Source organism: Mus pahari, chromosome 23, assembly GCF_900095145.1.
Source record: "Mus pahari chromosome 23, PAHARI_EIJ_v1.1, whole genome shotgun sequence".
NCBI lineage: Eukaryota > Metazoa > Chordata > Mammalia > Rodentia > Muridae > Mus > Mus pahari.
In genome coordinates this window covers 6,062,647-6,086,646 of record NC_034612.1, presented here as the reverse complement: position 1 = coordinate 6,086,646, position 24,000 = coordinate 6,062,647, and the positions used below count along the sequence as shown (strand labels likewise).

General features: G+C 49.4%; 1 protein-coding gene across 2 annotated transcripts in view; it reads left to right on the top strand.

Annotated features, from left to right (window-relative positions):
• Positions 1-24,000, top strand: part of Ccdc60 (coiled-coil domain containing 60) — a 157,452-nt gene that overhangs the window by 61,722 nt on the left and 71,730 nt on the right. Inside the window, exon 2 of one of the 2 annotated variants that reach the window (XM_021187111.1) lies at positions 2,288-2,367. In XM_021187111.1, coding sequence (XP_021042770.1) covers positions 2,288-2,367 — 80 coding nt within the window. Of the gene's footprint in view, positions 1-2,284; positions 2,368-24,000 lie in introns of both variants that reach the window. The other variant, XM_021187110.1, reaches the window with a different exon arrangement.

Below are 24,000 nucleotides of genomic sequence, written 5' to 3'. Positions count from 1 at the left end.
ATCCCTGCACCCATCCACACATGCACACAGATGAGCAGACTTTTCGTGTTGAAGGCCTGACACCCGCTATCAGCGGTTCTCAACCCATGGGCCACAACCCCCACAGGGGACACAGATCACATATCCTGCAGACCAGATATCTACATCGTGATCCGTAACAGTAGCAAAATTACACGATAAAGTAGCAATGAAATATATCCATGGTTGGGAGCCACCACAGCATGAGGAACCGTGTTAAAAGGTCGCAGCGTCACAAGGGGTGATGTCCAGACGGGGATATTTTAGGGATTCAATCGGGATCAGTCCATTAATGGGTTTATGATCTGATAGAGTTGGGAGGAGAGGAAACTAGGAGATAAGACCTGGGTATTAAAGGGAAAGCAGTGGGACGTGACTTTGAAGAGTGTATCTTATTCCCTGCCCCACCACCACCACCCATATCTACCTCTCCCCTTCCTCATGTCCCCCCTTCCATTCACCTCCCTCCTCCCTTAGTCTCTCTCCCTCTCTCTCTCAGGCTGCCTTGAGGTGAGCAGCTCCCCCGCCCCCCAGGCCCTCCTGCCTCCACCCCTCTGCTTCATCCACTTGCCATCCTAAGAGCACCAGGCCTAGCCACAGATGGAGACCTCTAACCTACGATCATGAGCCAAAACAAATTCTTCTTCCTTTATGAGGTTTCTCTCAAACACACACCACACACACCACACTCCACACATATATACACCCATACACACCACACACATACATACCACACAAACACACCACACATATCACACACACACACACACACACAAATACACATAAGACAAACCACACACAGACATACATGCACATATACCACACACATACATATATACATACCATACATAGTCACAAACACACATACCACGTACACATCAGACACAAATATAACATACACAGAAACATGCACATACCACACACACATGCACACAGATACATTCAGACGCATATGTACACATAAACACATATCTATACAGACAAAATACATGCATACCATACATATATAACACACACATCACACATGCATTCGTACCACACACAAAGACATACCATACACATCACATACATACATCCACATGCACGCACACACACACACACACACACACACACACACACATATATATGTGTGTGTGTGTGGCATACAGCATACATGTACACCACACACCACACAGTCACACACACATCTGACAAAACACACACACATACATTCCACATACACATATATATACACAGAGAGACACACATGTACACATATACATACATCACACTGCACACACTGTATACATACACCACACAATACACAACCACACACAGTGTATATGTATATGTATATGTTTTTCTGGGTTAGTATGTCCCACATGCATGTAGTACCCATGGAGACCAGAAGAGGGCATAAATCCCCTGGCACTGGAGTTACAGATGGTTGTGAGAAGCCATGGTCTGCAAGGGTGGGCAGAGCTTCCAACCACTGAACCATCACTCCAGCACCTGTGTTGCCATTGTTACAGCTCTTCTCTGTGTTGATGATGTAACTAACTCATACCATACCTTCTGCAAAGTCATATTTCTAATCCACGTCAGCTAAGAAAAATAAATAAATAAACCCACCGTAGCCACAGCCAGAGAGAAAACTCTATGTCTGGGGGCCATGGCCTTCCCTATCTTAGAAAAGTACATTTTTTTTATTTTTCTAAAACTGAAACCAAAATTGTATTATAAACAGTGCTTTCTAACACAGCCTCCCATCAAAGTATGCCAAACATCTCCCTGTTTCCATAAAGGTACTTGTGTCACTGTGTTGGACGTGTGTCGCTTTTCACGACTGTATACTATTCCACAGTCTAGCTGCGGTGGGATGGCTCAGTCTGTTTTCTCTTGTGGCACGTGCCGGTGTTTGTCTTCACAAGCAACTGAGCGGTCTTGCCAGGGCGCCTCGGCATCCCTGTCAGGAATGTTCTCGTGCAGGATGCTTAACCACAGACGTTGGCTCTAGGGCATGAATGGCCTCCTGAGAGGTTTCCACAGTGTATTTCCCACAAGCTTTAGAAGTGGGCCATCCTGCTGTCCCACACTCCCTAACACAGGTCCAAAGCAAACCAGGGCCAACCAGCGACAGCCGGGAGCCTCCCAGACCATGTGCTGGAGTAGAACTTTGTTCTGCGTAAATTGATTCTCACTAGACACAGGGGCCTCTGTTAGCCAGGCTTCACCTGGAGCGCCTGTGTTAACGTCCCTCTCCCCTCTCCTCTCCTGCCTTCCCCAGCAGGTCTCAGACAAGACACCGAAGAACCCCAAGTATATAGACAAGGAGATAGTCAACCTTAAGAAGGATCTTATCCGAAGCCGGTGAGTGAGCCCTGGGAGGGAGCTGCAGACACTGCGGGCCAGGCTGGGGAGAGGGAGCAGGGGTGAGGAGCCACTCCATAGACATTCATTGGAAGACCTGGTGTGCCAGGGAAAGAACACCGGGGATCAACGTGTCCTAGGCGCCTCCCCTCCTGGCATCTGTCCCGCACTGCAGAATGATGGGTGAGCCTATGTGGGGGTGGGGGTGGGGCTGGAGGATGGGTCACAGGGTTAAACAAGGGATCAAGGAACAACCCCCTCTCTACTCCCCCAGAGCTACAGGCCCTTTCTATTGTGAGAGGCCAGCTCTGTTTACTCTCCTGGGGCCTGGCCAAGATGTAATCTCTAAGTTGTGCCGATGCATGCTAGAAAGGGAGCAGACAGAAGCGATTCCAATATGGTTTTATTTAACCCTAAAATACTATCACTGAAATTGTATTTAATAAGGAAAAGGGAAACAACAGCTCAGTAACTGTGATGTTCTGTTTTGATTGTCAACCTAACACAATGTATTGAGACCTCGAGTAAGAGGGTTCAAATGAAGAACTGTCTGGATTGGGTCAGCCTATGGCCATGACAGTGAAGGGTTTCTTCTTGAGTGAGTTAATCAGGATGGAAAAAATCCATCCTGAGTGCAGTGTTACTCCCTGGTCTGGGTCCTGGCACATTCATTTCTCTCTGCCTGTGGCTGAGGATGTCATGTGACCAGCTCCTTCAAATCCCTGCCTTGACTTCCCCAGAGGATGCTCTATAGCCTGGAATTGTAAGGCAGAGAGAGAGAGAGAGAGAGAGAAAGAACCCTTTTCTTCCCATAGAACATTCTCCAACAGACAGGGGAAGAACAAAAGAACAATGAACAGCTTAGAGTCCACCATTCCCAGCGGAAGCACGCATGCATCACGCACTAACATGCACCCCTCCAGGTTCCCAGTGTCTCCTCACCCCTCCCATCCATGCCCTGGAGAAAGTTCCAGTCCTGAAACTCCATGTGACTTTGTTTGTAACAAGGGTCACTAGACAGGTAATGGAGGGTCAGTGAGGTCAAATGTCCTTATCCAGAAAAGGGAGAATGGGAGTGTTGAAGCAAACGCCCTCCCAGCTCTGGGTCTGCTGACGCCATATTACCCCCAAGTCAGCCATGATGGAAATATTCATGGGATGGAAGTCAGGAAGCAAATTAGGGCTTCTCTGCCTCATTCCCTACCCTGGGAGGGACTGGTTGGGAACAGCTCACTAGGACACCTCTGGGATGAGCCTTGGGAAAGGCAGAAGGTGGGAGATGCCACCAGCTCAGGAGACTGGGGAGGCTCCTTGGACAGGTGATGCGGTAGCTTTTCTGACATCCTTCAGTTAGCTAAGGGAGTCTGTCACTGGTATCACTTCCCTGAGATCTGGAATAAGCTAGAATTTAACATCCTCATGGTGCAGACAGGGTCACCTTGCCTGACTGATGAACGTGAAAAAGACAGGAAGACAGGGACACACAGAAGGGCCACATGCATGAAACTGAGACATTGTGATGCCCCCACCCGGCCGCACTGACAGGGGGAGCCCCCTGACAGTTAAGGAATCAAGAATAACTCTGCTTTCCCGGAAAAGCTGCCTTGCAGAGAGTTACAACACACGAGTGCACACACTGGTGCACACATGCACATTTTGCACAAGAGTCTGTCCGCATTCCTAAGTGAGGTGAATTGATAGCAGAGGAGATGCCATCTCTTCGACTTTTTTTTTTCCCAACCTGTATCTCCTCCCATTAGAGTCGAGCCCACCATAAGCCCCCTGGATTTTTATCTAATGCTCCAGCCTCCTTATAATTCAGTCACACCATCCCTGGCTTCATGACCAACTTAGCATGATCCTGAGACAGAATGACCCTGATGCCTGTTCCACCAGATGTTTGGTGGTGAGGAGCAGCCCACGCCTCCAAGTTGCAGGCTCTCTGCTAGCACAACCACTGGAGCCTCCTGGTGGGCCCAGCTCTTGGGCCACCCGGGAACGATGGTGTATCTCCTCCCCCCGCCCCCGCACCGACACTTGTTGATGCCTGTGCCTATTACAGAGATGCTTCTACAACGCAGCATAGCTGGGCTCAGGCACCTGCAGCTAGTGTGGGGTTCCCAGCCCCTCTGCCCCACGGGCGACCCAGCAGGGCAGAGAGCATGCACAGGTTTAGGAGATCTGACACTCTGTCTTTTCAAATGGCATTCGGGACACAGCAGAAGTAAGGCAGTTAGAAATAGCTAAGGCTAAGGTGGGTTTGGGACCAAATTAATTAATGTGTGTGTGTGTGTGTGTGTGTGTGCATGTATTATAACAATAATATAATAATTATATAATGTTCAATAATATTAATTATATTGGTAATGATTAATATATTAATTATATATAATATATACATTTATGTGTGTATATTATAACTATGTATGTATGTACACATACTCACAGACACACACACATGCATACATAGTTGAGGGTACATACTTACCTGCTGTGGGTTGGCTCAAGGATCCTCCAGGGCCCATGTGTGCTTGGCGTGCTGTGTGGTACTTTCTGAAATAGCGGAACCTTACCGAGTGGAGACTAGGCAGAGATACACAGGTCATTAGAGGTTAAGAGCTGTGTCCCCGAAGGGCATTTGGGACCCTAGACTCCTCTCCCTGCCCTCTTTTGTGTCCTAGCTCATATCATAGGGTGACTAGCCCTGCCCACACTGTGGATGTGGTGTAACTCTGACCCCAGCCACCTCACAGTCAGGAGGCAGAGAGAGCAGAAGAGGGAGAGGGAGGAGGAGGGGAGGGAGGGGAAGGGGGAGAGGGAGAGAGGCTGCTCCACCAGCTCTATTCCTTTTTCCTTCTTATTCAAGGCTCTGTCCCATGCAATGGGAACAGCGCCACCCACACTGAAAGAGAGTCCTCCCTCCTCTGTTAAAGCGCCCTGCAGACAACCTCACAGATGTGTGTGTGTGCGTGTGTGTGTGTGCATGTGTGAGTATGAGTGCATGTATGTGTGCATGTGTGAGTGTGTATGTATGTATGCATGTGCATATGTGTGTAAGTGTGCATGTGTGTGAGTGTGCATGCATGTGTGTATGTGAGTGTATGTGTGTGTCTGTGTAAGTGTGTATCTGTGTGTGAGTGTATGTGTGTGTGAATGGGTCTGTGTGTGTGAATGTGTGTGTCTGTGTTTAAATGTGTGTCTGTGTGTGAATGTGTCTGTGAATGTGTATGTATATGTATGTGAGTGTATGTGTCTCTGTGCCTGTATCTGCATGTGTCTGAACATGTGTGTGGGTCTGTGAGTATGTGTGTGTGTGTTTGTATGTTTTGTGTGTGAATGCAAGTGTGTTGAGAGTGTGAGTCTCTGTGTGTCTGTGTATCTGTGTGTAAGGTTTGTAATAATTTATACAGAGAGGTCCTAGGTCTGATGCCTGAAGGAGAGAGAGAGAGCCATTCACACAAAGGGGGAGCAGCCAGGGTTCTTCAGAGCATGGGTTGAGGGGGTGATGAAGTCAGGACATGCTAGGCATACCGCAGCATCAGCATCAGAGGGGCCTGTGTGGAGCCTCGGGGTAAGCTAGGTTGAGAGAGAAAGAGATGGAGCTGAAATGTCAGGAAGCTTTGAGGGTCACGCAGAAACATTTGGCGAAGCTGCTGGAGGGTTCTGAGCAAGAGGGGATGGTCAGATTTTAAGAAAATAATGACACCGCTTCATAGAGATGGCCTGGAAGGTCATGGTGAGGGTGACGCCTGCGAGGGTCAGGAAAAGAAACAAGAGGAAGAAGATGGACTCAGAGTCACAGCCATCAGACTGGGTGACAGTGTGGGCATGGGAGCCAAAGAGAAAGGCAGCACCCGTGGCTGAAGACTGCCGTACTGAAGACTGCCGTTCGCCCATCTGCCTGTTAGGATGCAGAGGCTCAAAGCCTGTCCTGTCCATGCTGTGCTCCCTAAGAAGGATTCATGGGGTGGATTTTCTTATTCAGCTTGATAACTTAGCTAAAACTGCCGGAGAAGATTAACATGCCAGTAAAAAATGATACAAACACATGCATATAAACCATACACACACACCTCACACACATACCATAAACATACACATGCATAAATATACTACTCACACATACATGTACATGTGTGCACACCATACATACACATACATGCACATGCACATATGAGCACACCATACACATATGCATACCATACACATATATACATTCATGCATGTACATGCACACACAGACCATACATGCCATGGACATATACACATTATACATACATCATATACACCATACACATATACATACACCATACACACCATACACATATACATACACCATACACATACTTATGATAAACAGACATACCCTACATACCATATACACAGTACACACACATACACAAACATATACATACACACACAGTCATACACACCCAAAGACACACCATACAATACAAACACAACACAGACACAGGTTCATGGATGCCTGCACTATGTGGGCTTTCTCCTCTTTTGTTGCCTGGGTCCTCAGTCTAGAGGAGCTGGCCACATTAAGGGAGCCCTAGTCTTAGCCGATCCTCCATGGTAACGCCATCACAGATAAACCCAAAGGTGTGGTTTACCCGTCTCCTAGGCACTCCTCAGTCCTGTCAGCAACCAAGACTCACCAACCCAACCTGTTTGATAGAACCGTGAGCCCACAGTTAGCCTGGTACCCTAGTTTCATTCCATTGCTGTGATGTCATGCTCTGTCCAACAAAGCTTGGAGGAGGTATCTTAGTTAGGGTTCCATTGCTGTGAACAGACACCATGACCAAAGCAACTCTTAAAAAGAACATTTAATTGAGGCTGGCTTACAGATTCAGAGGTTCAGTCCATTATCATTGTGACAGGAAGCATGGCACCATCTAGGCAGGCAGATATGGCACTGGAGGAGCTGAGAGTTCTTCCCACCTCTGGTTCTGAAAGCAGCTAAGAGAAGACTGACTTCTGGGAAGCTAGGAGGCAGGCCTCAAAGCCCATGCCCACAGTAACACACTTCCTCCAACAAGGCGCAACCATCTCAAACATGGCCGGCCACACCCATTCCAACAAGGCCACACCTCCTCCAACATGGCCACACCTACTAATAGTGCCCCTCCCTAGGCAAGCACATTCAAATCACCACAGGAGGGGAGTTTGTTGGGCTCACACTTCTAGGTCCCAGTCCATCACTGCAGGAAATGAGAATTCTAGGGAGGAGCCATGGAGGGCCACTGCTTGTCCCCCCCATCCCCATAGGTTCATGACTACCTGGCTTTCTCTCGTTGCTAATAAGAATAAAGTATTTATACAGACCAGGACCACGTGCCTAGGGGATGGCGCCACCCACAGTGGGCCGGCCCTCATAACTGGGTTAGCAATCAAGTCCACCTCTCACAGATAGGCCCTCGGGCCAAGTGAGCTAGGTAGCGCCTCAATCAAGGTTTTCCTCTCAGATAACTCTGTCAGGTTGACCGTTAAGTCAAACCAGGACACCTCTGATCTCTCCTGGACTCCCCTGCGGGTCCGTGGTGGAGGACTGGTGGGTGGCTTTACTGACCGCGTTCAGAGGTCATGTTGATTCAGGCAGGCCAAGGATGGCCTTGGTGAGAACACCATAGGTAACCCCAGGCTTTTCTACCTGTACCCCAGTTTCCAAATAATGACGTGGAGACTTACTCTTTATGTAAAAATGCCTAGGCCATAAGCTAGCTTTGTTCCCACTAGCTCATAACATAATTATCCTGTTTATGCCATTTTACGTCTGTTGCGTGGCTAGTTATCGCTCCTCAGGTGGACTTCCTCTGAGTCGAGTGGTGAATCTTCACCCTTGACTCTTTTCTTTTCTTTTCTTTTCTCTTCTCTCTCTCTCTCTCTCTCTCTCTCTCTCTCTCTCTCTCTCTCCTGCCACCTCAGTTTATTGGCCATCAGAGTTTCACTGACAGTGACCCTTCCACCCTATACCCACGCGCTCTCATTCTCCAGGTTAACCTGGGCTGGGTCTCCTGGTGGTAATCAAGGTCCTGAGAAAGACCTTGAGATGTGTTTTTTTGGAAGTGGCAAAAACATCACTTCTGCCATATCGTGTGGACAAAGGGAGCCACAACCCAGCCCAGATTAACGGGGAATAATGGTTCCACTCACAGTGGGCAGTATCTGCAGGGGCTCGCTGCAAAAGACTGGACACCGAGAACCTCTCTTTCTGTCTGTTGCAACCACGCACCTGACCCCCAAGAAGGCTTTGGCACCGTGAACTAAGACCCAAGGATGATTGCACACATCAGTTATCCATGTGGGGAAGGTAAAAGGGAAAGCATGCCAGCAGTCAGGCAGCTAGCAGTAGGACAGGAAGGGGCTAGGCTATTAAAAGAAAAATGGTGAAGAGGGGAGGAGCGGAGGAGCAGAGGAGCAGAGAGGAGCAAGCAGAGGAGGGATGAGGAGTGGGGAGGGGGAAAGCAGAGATGGGAGGGGGCAGCCTCTGCACTGTGGCAATGCTCAGCCAAGAGACCACACCCCAGGGACCACACCCCCCGGAGCCACCTTCTAAATGCCCGTCCAGACCCTCTCTGAACTTTCTGACTTGGATTTCCAGGAGGCTGTCATAGCCCTGGTCCCCTGTGCGTGCAGTCTTAAAACACATCCTTCCCGGGAGGTCGGCTCGCTGACCAAGGAGCCGGAATGAAACAATTTCCTAGCTCATACAGTCGAGAGGAAACGTGGCACTTTAGCATCCCGGCCTGCTTCTCGGGCTATTTTGTAAGTTAATGATGTTTGGTAATGTTATTGGTATTCACTTGGAAGTATTACTTGTGTCTGGATTCATAGGTAGAGTGAAGTAACTCTCCCTCCCTCCTTCCCTCCCTCCCTCCCTTGTGCGCATGCATGTGTGTGTGTGTGTGTGTGTGTGTGTGTGTGTGCGTGTGTGTGTTGTACATGCACGTTTGTGAGTTGGTACACACACACACACACACACGCAGAGACTAAAGGAGGGTGCCCTGTGTCCTGCTCTGCTGCTCCTCCCAGTCTTATTCTCCTGCGACAGGCTTTCTCAATGAAACTGAATGCCAGCAGCGAGCCTCAGGAGTGTCCCTGTCTCTGCCTTCCATCCCTGAGTCACAGGAATACAGGCGGCCATGCCTAGCTTTTTACTTGCGGGCCCAAGAGTCAAACCCATGCCTTCATACTCGCTCTCTGGTTGATCTTTCCAACCGACCCACCTCCCCAGATAGGGTACAAAATCCATCACCCAATGGAGAAAAAGAAAACTTAAATGCCAGATTACAGATGTGTGACACACACACCCTTACCTTGAGCCCATGACAGACATCACTAATGGATCACGAGGCTGCTTTCCTTTGAGTGCAGACTTGGTTTCCAGCCATTTGCCATGGACGACGTCATGGCACAGGTTTTAATTTATCATCTCTAAATTAGAAGCTGCAAGGGGACACTGGGGCATCTATAATAATGCCTTATTAATTTGAATTGAGGTTTGGATGAGACTGTGAATTTAGACATTTGGAAAGTTAAGGGTTGCCCCTGGCATCTGCCGAGTGCTGCTGCCAGCTTCTGCATCTTTTTATCCAGTGCCTGGGACATAGCCACGTACATCTGTAACTCCCAAGTCCCACCCTGACTCTTTCCTTTGTTTCTTCTGCAATACTTGGGGTCTTGTCTCAATGCCCCAGAACTGTTTAAGACCCTGGATCTGTACACCGGTATATGCACTGGCCGTAGACCTAGTTAAAATGTCTGGATTGTACTCCCCCCCAAAAATATGTATGTCAATCACATCTCCCCCATGCCCCCAAGCTAGTGAAGTTGCTATTAATGAGTCTCTTGTATGCTCGGTGAGGGCAAACATTTGGACTACATTCCTGTCTTGGAATTAATAAACCTGGCCACACACCCACATTGGGGAGCTGGGTCAAGCTAATTGCTTTTTTACCATCCTGGTTGTGCGACCCAAGCACCCTGCCCATTCCTTGTCTGTCCCTGTGTCTCCGCCGTGTCTGGTGCCTCTCAGCTGAGGGTAAAGGTCTGTTTTTGTCTCTTTCCTAAGGCTTGGCCTCCTTCACAGTATCTCTGCCATTTCAAAGAGGCCGTGGCCAGAGGCGTATGTGCTCAAAACCCAAACACCAAAATCTCTGGAACCTTTGCATAAAGGTTTCTATGAAAAGCCGTCTCGTGGAAATTCTTTCCCGGATAAGGAGCTGTGTGGCCATTTTTAGACTGAGGCTGAGAGGGTTCACTTGGTGCAGTGGAAAGTTAGCTGGCTTGGGAACTGGGTTCAAATCCTACCACTGCTAGGCTTTCAGGGGATGGGCATGGAGGGAAAAGCATAGGTGGATCAACCCTAGCTCCTAGCTCCCAGGTTGATTAGCAGAGGGAAAGTGTAGACGGCAAATTAAAGCTGAGATTTATAGGAAGGGGGTGGGGGGCAGACTGATTAAGAGAAGCTTTGATGTTTTGATGCTGAGTTTCCTGAGACAACCTGAACGTATTCCCGGATCAAAACCAAAGAGCTTTAGAAGCAAGGCAGCCCCGTCCATCTTCTCCATCTGCTGTGTGAGCTTGGGCCAGCCAGGCCGCTTCCCTGAGGTACCCAGATTCAGGGATTTCTGCAAAGGACAAAATAACCCAGCAAATCACGTGCTCCCCTTGGTTCCTCCAAAGCTCTGAACACAGAGGGAAGCCAGGAGGCCTGAGCCTGGGGCCCTACCCCTCTCTGGTCAGCTCCGACACTTCAGTCCCCCCTTGCCTTCTTCTAGGCCAGGCAAACACCTCCTCCACCTCACCAAAGATGGAGGATGGGCTCTCATGCTGCAGATCACAAGCACAAGTGTTTTTCTCTTTGATAGGCACACATACACACACACACACACACACACACACACACACACAGACACAGAAACACATACACAGACACACACAGACACATACACACATAGACATACAGACAGACACATACACAGAAACACATACACACACATACACAGAAACACATACACACACATATATAAAAATGAGTTAACTTGGTCCCTGCACTTCCTACCAGGATTTTAGGGAAATGGGGTGGGGGGTACTCAAAACTGAGAGACGGGGAGCTTACCGATTTGTGATTGAGTTCCTTTCCACGCCTCCTTTACCACGTGACTTTCCCCGATCAGCTACAATCAGCAGAGAAATCTGGAGGTAAAATACTGACAGCGATCATTTTAAACCTTCCAACATTTTCATCAGAATGATAATATCGTTTCTCTCTGTCCTACCAACATAACACAAGGGCCTTAGATAGAGTTCACTCCAGCTGTGTAAGAAAACGGGTCACAGGCTAGGAAGATGGCTCTGTGTAAAGGCCTGTGTCCCCAGGACCCAATGGCAGGAGAGAAGTGACCCCTGACAGCTGTCCTCTGACCCCAGCACACAGATTGTGTCCCCAACATGGGAATAGATAGGCGAATACACAAACGCCATAAGCAAACAGGACATCTTGCCCAGAGTGTCCCAGCGCAGTTGAGCAGAGTTACCCACCCTGCAAAATACACCATGAGGAAGCAGGTTCCACAGCCGAGGATGTTTGAGAAATACCACAAACTGCATCCCTGACTCAAAGGTGCATAGCTCCCCCGTTTGTGGATTACTCGCTTGCTTTGTGGCCTCAGGGCCCCACATGCTACCACCAGACGACAACCCCAGCCCATTTCTATCTTATTGTCAGACAGGGTTTCACTAACTCACCTAGTCTGGCCTTGAACCTGCCACCCTCCTGCCTCAGCCTTAGTTATCTGGATATCCCAGATAACTAAACCCGAGCTTCTAGTTCTAGTGCCTGGGGAGGAACTCAGCCATGAGCCTTCAGCAGCCGCCACTGGGGCATGGGAAGGGTCCCAGGGCCTGACGCTTCACACCGGAAGGGAGATTCAGAAGGTCCTTCTGCTTCCACTTCCGCTTCTGGGGTCCACCTGCTTGACATAGCGAGCTCAGCCTGCTTCAGGAACAGGTCTTCAGGCACTGGAGGGAGGACCATGGGGAACTACTCGGCACTCACCCATGCACCAATGTCTCCGCTACAGCACCATCCACCTGATGACACAGAACAGAGAGTGAGAAAGAGGCGGGAACAGCGGGCTCCCGTGAGCCACTGTATTGACTCTGTACACTTCTAGTTTACAAACCCATTGTTGCTCAATGGTGGCTATTCTGGCTCTAAAACTCCCATTTCTGAGTAAAGTTCCCACAGCAACCACTGTAGCAAGGGTGCTCATTGGGAAGTGCTCCCAGGAGCAGGGACTGGAAGGGGAGCTCATTGGGAAGTGCTCCCAGGAGCAGGGACTGAAAGGGATGCTCATTGGGAAGTGCTCCCAGGAGCAGGGNGCTCATTGGGAAGTGCTCCCAGGAGCAGGGACTGAAAGGGATGCTCATTGGGAAGTGCTCCCAGGAGCAGGGTCTGTAAGGGGTGCTCATTGGGAAGTGCTCCCAGGAGCAGGGTCTGTAAGGTGTGCTTATTGGGAAATGCTCCCAGGAGCGGGGTCTGTAAGGTGTGCTCATTAGGAAGTGCTCCTAGGAGCAGGGTCTGTAAGGGGTGCTCATTGGGAAGTGCTTCCAGGGGAAGGTCTGTAAGGCAGTGTGGGGAACACACTGAGCTGAGAAGCCATTTGGGGTACTTGAAGTGACCTCACAGGTTGCTCTAGAGCTGTGATGGCTCACAAATGTCCTGATCTCAAGCAAGACAACCAGGCCGTTATATCCTGTGGAAACCAGTTCTGAGAGGCAAGCTTTCCAGGGGGAGGTGTAACTGTGTTGAGGCAGCTTTGTGTTTCTGAGGGAAGTGTAACTCACATCCCTGGGAGGAAAAGACAGACCCCTCATTGCGGCCTTCTGAAGTGTGCTTCCCTCCTGGTCACTACGACCCCTAGAGAGCCACTACCCCGAGTCACGCCTGGACTTTATAAAATGAAACTCATTGTCCCCTTGGCACTCAGTGTGTGGCTTGTTACATCACTATTGTGACTCAGGCAGTTACCCACGACCCTTGTGTGACACTGTTCTCTGTGCAAACGCAGCGGCATCTCTGCTCTGCTGTCAACGGACATTTGGCTTATTTGCACTTTGGGACGGTTACGGCTGCAGGGAACATTCTTGAGACACTGTGTGCCAAGCATATATAGGTACTTCTAGCGAGACCTGAAGCTGCTGGCTCGCCCACTGGGTATGTGCTTGGCATTAGCAGAGAATGTGTTTCCCAAGCCCTGGTTTTTAAAATGATTTCTTTTGTGTAGGTGGCATGCATGCCACAGTGCATGTGTGAAGGTCAGGGGACAGTTATCAGGAGTTGGCACTCTCAGTCCATCACATGGGCCCCGGGGATCAAACTCAGATTGCAGAGCTTAACTGCAAGCTCTTTTACCCACTGAGCCATATTACAGGCCCTCTATGGGCAATTTTAAACACCTTTTTGAACTTTATAAACAGTACAGCCTAGAGAAGTTAACCAGGGCATCTAAGAGTGCAGCATGCAGTGACTGTCTATGCAAGCACATAGATGTGGATATCTTCATTAAAAGGAGTGTTCTGAATACACTGTTAGTAATGTGACTTTAATTTAGAAAATGATGTTATTATCTTCCATTATTTAAACAAGCATAATAAGAGGCTTCATTTTCAAAACTTTTTAGTATAAAGACATTTAAATACCTACAAAGACAAACAAGAAAACACGGCAAACTCCTGTGGAAGTATCAGTCATATCAATAAAAATATAAATAAATCCAATATGCTCCATTTAAACATCTTTCTCTTCTCATTTTGAGGTATTATATATTTTATCTACAAATATTTAGATAACCATATAAGAAGCTAAGAACCCTTTTTAAAGGTACATAGAACACTATCACACCATCATACCTAAAATACCCACAACTCTTTAATATCAAATATCCCTACAGATATCATAACCACACCAATGCTTATGTATTTCACCGTAAGAGTGGAGCCTAGTTTATACACTAATCTCTTACTATTAGAGTGCCCGGCTATTTTAAATTTTCCTCCTTTTTTCCCTCCTGTTACAAAAGCAATCCTTAGAGTTTACTTCTTTATATATTTTGATTCTTAAATATACATAGCTCTGGGGTTCTTAACTGAATTCCTCACTATACGCACAGAATTTCTGAAATACCGAAAACAGCTAATTCAGACTTGCTCGGTCCAGAACGAGCCTCTGGCCAAAACCGAAAGGAAAGCGGTGGCTGTTGTTTCTGAGGCTGGGGACTTCAGACACTTGCCCTTTCACTCTAGCACAGCAGTCACAACAAATAGCTGGACTGAGGGAGGCAAAAAAATGGAGGAGGAGGAGGAGGAGGGGGAGGAGGAGGAGGAGGAGAAGAAGAAGAAGGAGAGAGAAAAGAAAAGAAAAGAAAAGAAAAGAAAAGAAAAGAAAAGAAAAGAAAAGAAAAGAAAAGAAAAGAAAAGAAAAGAAAAGAAAAGAAAAGAAAAGAAAAGAAAAGAAAAGAAAACGCAGAGCATTTGAATTCTCTGATGACGCCTAGAACTTTATGCAAGTTCATACATAGTCTTACCCATAACACCCTGGGCTTTACATTTCCTGTAATACCCCACACGTCCATCACCTTAACAATATCTAAAGAAAGAAAAAATACTGGCCATCGTCTTGTTTTGTTTTTTTAAAATAAAGCTTCTCTTGGCTCCCGGTCTCAGACGTCTCAATCCATGGTCATTTGTCCCCATTGCTTTGGAGCCTGTGAGAGCACATGGCAGTGGATACTGCTCACTGTAAAGCAGGCAGGAAGGAAAGGGGGTGGAGTGCACCCCTCAAGGACACACCCCCGGAAGCTTCCCTCGACCATCTACTAATGGCATGGCACGGAACTCAGCCTTAAAGCTGATAGACTGGGCATTCTAATCTGCAGCCACCGACATCTCCATCTGGTTTCATCGACAGTTTTTGCTCAGACGGGCCACACAGCCCATGCCTCTAATCTGTTCATCCTTTCCAATTCAGGCGATCTTCGAATATCTCTTTTTCTCAGCCTCCTCTGTCATAAGAACTGACATTTCCCAGTCACCTATGATTTCACTTAAAAGCAGTGAGGGCTGGGCATGGCTCAGTCATCAAAGCGTCTCACTGCACAAAAGGACCCGAGTTCAAATCCCCCGCCCATAAAAAGCCACGCACAGCAGCACTCTCCTGGGACCTCAGCACAATCCTCCCGGCATCCCTGCGCCAGGCACACGCCTGCCATTCCTTCAATCCGCAGCCATCCTGCGGGTTGGGTTTTATTATCATTCCCGTCTCACGGATGAAGACAGTGACGCCCAGAGAGATTGGGCGACCTGCCCACATTCAGACAACCAGGAAATGGGTAGAAGAGCCAGGAGTTAGGCTGGCGCCAAGACTTCGCGATCTTACGCAGCCTGGCAATCACACACAATGATTGCAACTACTACTTCTGATCATTCCAGTCCATACCTCAGTCCAGATGCCTGACCCTGCCACAGGGGAATCTATCCATCCCCCAGCCAAGAGAGCCCCGAGCTGTCTCATCCCTGGGAAATGAGACACACACTTTCCAATAAACACAAGCAAACGGTTGTTGCCACACTGCCATTGCTTCTCCCGGCCACAAGGCGGCACTGTAGAGAATACACCACCTTGATCTTAAAGCTCATGCTGGCCCTGCTTGACCCACATCTTGATGGTCTGGCCACCAGGGCTCTTAAAATCCATAGGTTACATACCTTGCTCCAAGACATTCAGGCAGCCTGCATGAGGAAGGTAGTCTCGAAGACTTCCAGAAGGCTCAGCCCTGAGGTTTTCTGGACTTCGGTTTGCTGAAAAATTTGTACCAAGAGCACAATTTCTCCCTTCCGCGAGACGCCTACAAGGATCCCGCAAAGCATGGCACTAGAGGTGCAGCGGTGTGGAAACTGAGTTTCCCCAAAGCCAAAACCCTCTTGAGCTCATCACAGCCGCTCTTACCCCAGCCCTGGATTAAGAGGACCCCTTAGAAACCGCCATGAACTTGATCTTCCCCAGACTTCCCATGAAAACAAGAACAAAGCGAGACAGAACATCTAGAGAGACTTGTTTTTCCTGCCATGAGGTGTTTGTTTGTTTGTTTGCTTTGTTTTTAAAGAAAGAAACCCAAACCAAATCAAACAAAAATACAAGATAGAAAAGCCAAACTGTTCAAGTAGCGTGGAGACTGGCGATTCCTCTGGGTCCCCAAGGCTGTACCAGAGCCAAGCTTGAGGGTCCGATTTACAGGAAGTGCACAGACAGCCCTGCGGCACACACAGCCCCCAACCCTCGCAGTTAGCTGCCAAAAGAACCTCGTAGAGAAACAGGTAAAGAAGCCAGCAGTCTTCGACAACAGCCTTTAAATAAGAAAGGTTTCCACCCAAGTCGTCGCTACAAGTCAACGAGAAATCTGAGTCTTCATCTTTGTCTCAAGACAGCTCAAGATGTACACTGGCTGCAGAGCAACCCTGAAACCCCATGAGCTCCGCTTGAGCCCAAGGTCAGGGCAGGTGAGAAAGCATGCATGCTGGAATGTCAGCCACAATGTAAACGTCGCCACAGGGTGAACAACACAGTGTCCCGGCCTCACAGGGCTACACAGGTGAGCCTTGCTTTCCCGGCAGTTATTGAAAGATAAAACAAGAGCTTCCAAAGCTGGAAGCAAGGGTGTGCACTAGATACAGCTTTAGAGGGGACCTGAGGCTCAGGCTGTTGGTTGAACTGCCAGTAGCCCAAGCAAGAGGGCCTGGGTTCAGATCCCCAACATTCCGCATTTAAAAATACAAATCAAAACCGGGCACAGCGCTGCATGCTTGGAACACAGAACCGCATCCTGGTTCATTGAAAGGCTCTGTAGCAACAGACAGGGGGTCTGCTGGATGGATGGAGGCACCTGCTGGCAAGCCTTGTAACCTATGATCCCAGGATCCTCAGGGTCAAAGGAGACACACTACTCCTACACTCTGTCTTCTGATCTCCACATACAGTCTGTGGCACCCAGATACAGGCAAACGCACACACACACACACACACACACACACATACACACGTCTGCGCACATACACAGTCATGCACATACACATATACACACACATATACACACAAACACATGCATATACATGTGTATGCACACACACAGTCATGTAACACATATATACACACAAGCACTTGCACACACAGGCACACACTGTCACACATACATATAATCATCCACACACAACATACACATACAAGCACATGCACGCACATGTACACAAAGGAATACACTTACACATACATGTGCACATGCACACACACGTGCACACACATATACACACACAAAGACAAGTACCCATACCCACATACATACACACATACACACATACACATGCATACACACACAAGCACATGCACACACTTACATGTGCATACACACACATGTGCACACACACACAAGCACATACCCGCACATGCATGTACCCACACATGCATACGTATCCATACACGCACACACACGCATGCAGACACTGAACTGCAAACCAACTGAAGGCGACACTGGACACTGATGACTGATGTCTGGCTTCCACACACGTGCATCCACACACATACCATAAGCACACACCAAAAAAGTTATGTGCATCATACATGCACGCATGTACACAGGCACACGTCTGGCTCACTTTTGTCTCTTTCCTCGATGCTTCTATGAATTTTCCAATTTCTTTTTCCTTTTGGAAGTTTTAGAACTTTAACTATTACTAATAGGCAGTGGCTGGGAAAAGGGGGACAGGAGGAGGTGGGAGTCACACCCTAGGCAGAGAAGGCAGCCTCCACAGGATTGCCGTGGAAAGGCCCTGGGAGGCTGGGTGACTCAATACATTCCTGCTCCATGCCAGGCCCTGAGGTAGCACTCGATAGGTGACAATCGCCGAGACAAGGGAAGGACAAGAACTGGACGTTCAGTCCTCCTAGTCAGACAGTGAAGGGACCAGCAGACTGGCAGAGGGGCAACAACCAACAGGCTCTGGGGGAATGGGAAGAGCTAGCTGTGGTCCTGGAAAGCTAAGGTCCCTGGAAACGAACTGTGGCAAGGATAAAGAGTGACAGGCAACCATCCCTTGTCCAGGAAGGTGTCAGATCCATCCTCTTGGTGACGGGCAAAGTAAGGTTGTGAATTAACTAGAGGAAGCCATTGACAGCACCCTGTTCAATCGCATCATACACCAGACCCTTCCCACCTCCCCATGTATGGATGTTACTTAGAGAAAAGCCACTGCTGATCCTCGAGGAAGTGCGTGTCTCCAGGCAACAGTCACATGTCAGTCAGGAGGAACGCAGGCTGGTGGTCTCTGCATCTTGTTCTGCAGTCCGTCCCCGAATTATAAACCAGCAATGCTTCAGAAATTGTCTGTTAGCCCTGGGAAAAGCCACACTCTCCCTGCCTAATGCATTTTTAAATGCCCACCCTGGTGGGTCCCGGAAGAGCCACCCCTCCCATTTAGTCATTAAGCCCCTTGTAGCACAACAGGAAAGGGTGGCCATCGTGGGGTGGGGTTTGTATCCGTATCTGTGCGGCTCATATGCCGTGCTGGTCTGCTTCCACACACCGCACAGCTTTCCTGCCTGTCAGGGGCAGGGACCTGACTGGATGCTGACAGTTAGCAGGGTGCGGGGGGGGGGGGGAGAGGAGAGTGGAGGAAGATTCTGAATCTGAAACAGCCAAATTCACAGAAACAGAGATAGATAGTGGCTGCCAGGGGCCAGGAGCCCAAGAAGATGCTAGTGGGGGGGCGGGGGAGGGGATGTCCGCGTCTCAGCTGTGCAGCCTGGCCTTGTCCTGATTTGCCATACGGTGGTCCAGGCCCTACACTGTACTGGACACCTGCAATTCATCAACCAGTTAGATCCCAACTGTTCTCGTCCTCGAAGGGAGGGTGGGGTTCGAGATGAGGGATGTGCTAATCATCTTGACAATGGGGATTATTCTGAGTGTGCAAATACTGGGCCATGAAGTTGGTGGTCTTAAATATATACAATTGGAGGTGGAGGAGGAGGGGGAGGGAGGGGAAGAAAGGGAAGTTTGGGAAAGGAGAAATGGGGAGAGGCGGAGGGAGAGGCTCTGGGATTCAGACAGGCAGACTGAAAACCTTAGTATTGCCACCTTCCCATCGCAAGAGGCTAACTAAGCAAGTGGCTGCACTTCTCCAGTCTCCGACATGATAGTTTCTGCATGACGAGCTCACTGTGGGAATCAAATGGATAAACACCAAAGACATGAGTCCCACTGGACACGCATTAATATGCTCCACCCCCCATGGTTCCCATCAGGGGCATCTTGGGAGCTCAAGCCCGCCCTCCACCGGGGCCTCTGACCTCGAGGACACTCAGCCTCATCAACACTCTGCCTCCCAAAGCACTCCCCCCCCCCACATACACTCTGCCCCTCTAAAAGTGATGGGGTGTAAAACAGAGAAGAACAGAGGTGGGGAGGGAGGGGGAGCCAGGAAGAGGCCCATGGCGCTCTGCTTGCTGGTTAACAAGGCAGGCCTGGTGATGTTCCCTCTCAGATGAGGTTCAGAACTTGTAATGGCAGTTGCTTAGAAACCAGAGCCACAGAGGGGCTTCAGCTGCCTTCCAGCAATCACCCTAATTGGGATGTGTACAGTACTGTTTGTCGACGCGCCTCGGGTTTTTCTTCTTCTTCCAGAAGAGACTCGGTCTTCTTGTACAAATGCTGACTCACAGTAATTAAAGCGTAGTCCTAAACCAAGGCATCTGTTAACCTGAGAGAGGAGAGTGCCGGGTGGGGAGCGGGTGGGGAGCGGAGGGGAGGGGAGGGGAGGGGAGGGGAGGGGAGGGGAGGGTGCAGCCAGGGTGAGCATCCTCCTCCAGCAAGCCGACCAAGTAAAGTTTCTGCCACTAAAATCATTATGGAGTGTTTCCAGGAACTATGATGTCTTTGTGGACAAAGTGTGTGTGTGTGTGTGTGTGTGTGTGTGTGTGTGTGTGTGTGTGTGTACATACACACATGAGCTCAGTGAAGTCACAAAGCTTGATACACCCACGAGATATGGTAATGAATCAAAGTGTGACACAGAGCCATGCGTGCGTGCACACTGTGTGACCTGGTGTTAAAGGCTGGATCTGACCGGGCAGTGGTGGCACATGCACACCTTTAATCCCAGCACTAGGGACACAGAGGCAGGCGGATTTCTGAGTTCGAGGTCAGCCTGGTCTACAGAGTGAGTTCCAGGACAGCCAGGGCTACACAGAGAAACCCTGTCTCAAAACAACAACAACAACAACCCTACTGTATTTTGGGCTGGAGAGATGGCTCAGTGGTTAAGAGCACTGACTGCTCTTCCAGAGGTCCTGAGTTCAGTTCCCAGCAACCCCATGGTGGCTCACAACCATCTGTAATGGGATCTGATGCCCTCTTCTGGTGTTTTTGAAGACAGCAATGGTGTACTCATATACATGAAATTTAAAAAAAAAAAATCTTAAAGGAGAAAGAATATGTATCTCCTAGCTAAAAGCTCTGCCTCCAACCACAGGAGACAGTTGGACTATGTCTCTGATGGACAGGGAAGATTCCAGGGGGTGAGGGGGGGTGGGGGCTGGGTCTGCCTTCCCTTTGGGGGGCTTGGGCACCATGTGTGGTCATGAGGCATGAGGGAGTCAGTCAGAGATGGCATCATGGCATAAAGAAGTTACTTCCCTGAGTGGCATGTAGAGGGCCATTCCATTGGATCATTTCTCCCAGTGACTGAAAAAATATATATAAGTATATATTTGTTTATATATGTGTATTTGTTTTTATACCTTATATAATTTGTGTGTATGTAAATATATAACTATCCACACACATGCAGGTGTGTGTGTGCACGCGCACGTGCACAGCTATCCATCCCCACACTGTTTTCAACATTCTGCTTCTGCACCAACAGTCCTACAGCCTGTTCCACCCAAAGAGAAAGGGAACGCCCCCAGAAATGCCCCTCGCCCAGAAATGCCAGGCAAAGTCATCGTGTTGTCTGACTGGTATTATAAATTCAAGAATTCCACGTGGCCTCGTCTGCCATGCAGCAGCATTCCGGAGAGCATGCCCCGTGTCCCGATCACCACACCAGCTTCTGGGGACACAGGGGAGTTTAGAAAGTTCCTGAGGCACCCATTCTAGTGCCAGGGTGGGAGGAGGGGAGGGGACCTGTGGCAGCCACACAAGCTGGCCAGCAGTTCACCTTCACAGCTCATCAGATCTGGGCGACTTCCAGGGAGCATGGGGGGGGGGGCAGGGCTTGTAACTCAGCGAGGTCTGAGGGAGGAGGACGATTGGATTCAGGAGGTGGTACAGGCAGGGCCCCTGGATACCGAGAGGCGAGGCATGGCTTTGGAGCACAGTCCTTGGTGCTGCTAGGATAGCCAGAGGCAATAAGTGCCCCCTGAGCTCCTGTCTCTAGCTGCATACGGGAGCAGAAGATGCCTAGTCAGCCATCATTGGGAAGAGAGGCCCCTTGGTCTTGCAAACTTTATATGCCCCAGTACAGGGGAACACCAAGGTCAAGAAGTGGTGGGTAGGGGAGCGGGGGGGGGAGGGGAAGTATAGGGGACTTTCAGGATAGCATTTGAAATGTAACTGAAGTAAATACCTAATAAAAAATTGGAAAAAAAAAAGAAGAAGAAGAAGAAGAGGGGACAAGCCCGGTGCCTGAGGGTCCCAGAGGGCTGAGGTGCAGTCTGTAAGGTCACTTCCCTAGCTGCTATGACAAAGACACCTGACAGCATGAAGGGACAAAGATCTGTGGTGACTTGGCCTAAGAGGCAGCCCAGGCCATCATGGTAGGAGGGCACAGGGCAAGGGCAGGGAAAGGGTCATGTGACTGGCTGGCTGGTCACTTCACGCCCACAGACAGGGAGACACCTGAGTGCTTACATGCAACACAATTCCTTCTTTGTCTCTTTTTACTCAATCCAGGACCCCACCCCACCCCACCCCACAAACAGAGTCACAGGAAGACAGGACAGGGGACCAGACAGAGAGAGGGCTACTTGTGATCGTTGTGCAGCTCTAGAAAGGCCACTCCAGGCCAAACAGTTCCACGTGAGGTTTATTGAGAGGGAGAAGGTCAAGGTAACGGCGAAAAGAGAAGGGGGGGGAGAGACAGAGACAGAGATATCAGAGGGGTCTTCCTTTTATATATGGATGGTGACATAGCCACAGGTAAAGGTGGGAGGTGAGCCAAGTGGATTCTGGGAATATGGTGGCCGTTGCCTAGGCAACAGATGTGCGGGTTGTGCTGCTGCCTATATGTGATGTCACGGGTTTCGGAAGTCCTGATGCCAACACTAGGTCTGTTAGGAGGGAGGGGCTGTCCAAGGGAGAGGTTGTCCCACAGAAACCTGGAGGAGTTGCTTTGGGAACAGACCCCAGATGGACCCAAGGGAGTCGCACACGCACTGGGAAAGCCACACAATGCATTTGTCACAGCACGGACTGGGAGGTAACCCCGATGTCAGGTAAAAAGAGACTGGGGTTACAGAATAATAAGACCAAAGGCCACTGTGGTTTCCCTCCTGCCACTTTAAGTCAGCATGGGTGGTCTCTAGAAGGTGACACAGAACACTGGGAACCCATGGATACCCCGCTCCCTCACAGTGGTCCAGGTTCTGTGTCAACCTTGCCACAGGACGCCTCTCCTCTCTGCACCTCTGAAGACCAAAGACTCGGTACAGTTTCTGAGTTGGGTCAGGAATAGCAATTCCCAGTGTCAAGCCAGGGGCCCCAGAGAGGAGGGGAGTAGAAGGGAGGGGAGAGGGGAGGAGAGGAGGAGGGGGGAGGGGAGAAGAGGAGGGGGAGGAGAGGAGGGGACAAGGAGGAGAGGGCTCCAGGCCCAGACACCATCCACCCAGGGTGGGCAGTTTTTGAAGGGAACAGCCAGTGTCCGCTTTTGCATGTCCTCTGAGTTGTGCAAAGAGCCTTGCAAGCAACATCTACTAAAGATACCTGGGAGGGGAGCAGTGGAGGGAGGACAGAAGAGGGGTGAGGGCTGGAGAGGAGGGGGGAGGGATGAATGCATTCAGGCAAGATGCGTGCAAATGCCAGGCAGTTTGGTCATATTTTCTTAGTGACAGTACATTTGTAAAAAAACAAAACAAAACAAAAAAAACACGGGGAAGATGTATGCGCCCTGCAGAGAAAGCAGGGTGTCTGGAGTGAACCAGTGAATCATGGGAAGTATGGCCAGAGGTACTGGCCTCTCATCACAGCAATAGATAGTAACAGGGCTGTCGATACGCAGCCCGGGACTACAGTCGAATGGAAACCGAAACAGGCCATCAACGGGGGATCAAACTGCCGGCCTGGTCATTTTGTGTTTTCTTCACTCCGGAAACTGGTTGCTTTATTGACTGATGATGAGATAGAGTATGAAGTCCCCACTGTGTGCCAAACAGAGGGCATGTGAGGAGTTCAGCAACGTGTCTGCCTCTAGGGTCCCTACTTTGTGCCAATCAACAAGGAGGTGGGGAGAAGCACAGCATGTATTTACCTCTAAGGTCCCTACTATGCACCAAACAATGGGGGGGGGGGG